The 1,355-nt window shown below is 32.0% G+C and overlaps 1 protein-coding gene across 1 annotated transcript; it reads left to right on the top strand.

Moving 5' to 3' along the window:
- On the top strand, window positions 1-406 carry BBS9_1 (Protein PTHB1; the record flags this gene model as incomplete). Its single annotated transcript, XM_051208779.1, has 1 exon — window positions 1-406. A coding segment is annotated over one exon (345 nt), but the record flags the coding sequence as incomplete, so codon positions are not given.
- Window positions 407-1,355: the final 949 nt, after the last annotated feature.

The following is a 1,355-nucleotide window of genomic DNA, read 5'->3' as shown; positions in this document are numbered from 1 at the left end:
TTGTTGACTATGTTACACTCAACAGTGTTATTAGAAAATATTCGAAGTACAGAATTCCCTGAATCAATTTTATCCACTGAATCTCATGAAAATAATCTTCATCATGTTGATTTTAAACAATATCTACAAGCCGAAATAAATTATTATTCAGAAATCATTCAATCCAATCACATTGATCCAAACAAACAATATGATTCATTCATTAATTATCAAGATCCTTTAAAAAATTATAATCGATTATTGACGTCTAAACATATTTATGAACAATTCTATCAACTTTGTAAACAATTTATGTCTTGCGATCATAAGGAAATTAAACGTTTAATTAGTTCGCTCAATCGGTAAATAACTCTGTTTTATTCAATTTGTTTCTTTCAGTATTTTTATGCACCAGCTTGTAAAGTTGTAAATTTGAAATGAAGTATTCATTTTGGTGAGCATAAATAGAATAAAATAATAGTAATATTGTTCAATTTGTATTTAGTTTTGTAGTTATGCTTTAAATCCTTTATGCATAATACTAAAGAGCTTTCATCAATTAAAGCGTTACTTTTGAAACTTTGATTGTTACCCGCTTTCAAACTTATAAACGTACCTACAAGTATCAGTTACAGAAAAATAAGTCTACGACCATAACGTATTTGACAGAAAATTTAAATGACAACGACGACTCACGGAGTTCAGTTAAAATAAATTAGGCTGCTGCATGCCAGAGTATACAAATTCGAAAAGAAAAACTTCCTCCAGAAAATTTTACATCGACAAACAAAAAAAGGCTGGCAAAATAAGCAAAAAAAACAACAAAAAACGTATTAGGCAAATACAAAGAATATAAGAAATAACAGCAAAATCCACAAATAAGGACAGAGAAGTTCTATAAAGAATATACTTGAAAATCAAAAGCAAAAAAAACGTAGGGTTACATGGATGGATATTATATGAAAACACCCGATTTTCCGGCTTAACAGCACTCGACATTACACTCACATCACCGACCGTCCAGTCGATTGAAAATCCACAGTTCCAATAGACATATCGATGTTCTCGAAATTCTCGATTGTCACTTTATGTACAATATTGTTGTTTCAAGTTGAACAGTGAACTCACAGTCGTCATACAGTGTGAGACTATATGATTCACGAAGACGCTTCCTCATCTCATAGATACACGCTCATACATGTTCATGGAACTAGACCTCCGAATCATCTCAACTCGTCCACAAAACCAATCATATCTAGTCACACGTAAGTAACGTCAGTCTCACATTCAATCACCCTCTCACTCTCTCATTCACCAATTCCACACGGTCACAATGAAACACAAACACAGTCGAACGTAAACTCATTCATTTATTC

Source organism: Schistosoma haematobium, assembly GCF_000699445.3.
Source record: "Schistosoma haematobium chromosome Unknown HiC_scaffold_277, whole genome shotgun sequence".
Lineage (NCBI taxonomy): Eukaryota > Metazoa > Platyhelminthes > Trematoda > Strigeidida > Schistosomatidae > Schistosoma > Schistosoma haematobium.
Note: the sequence above shows the minus strand (reverse complement) of the source record. Positions and strands in the feature narration are given on the sequence as shown.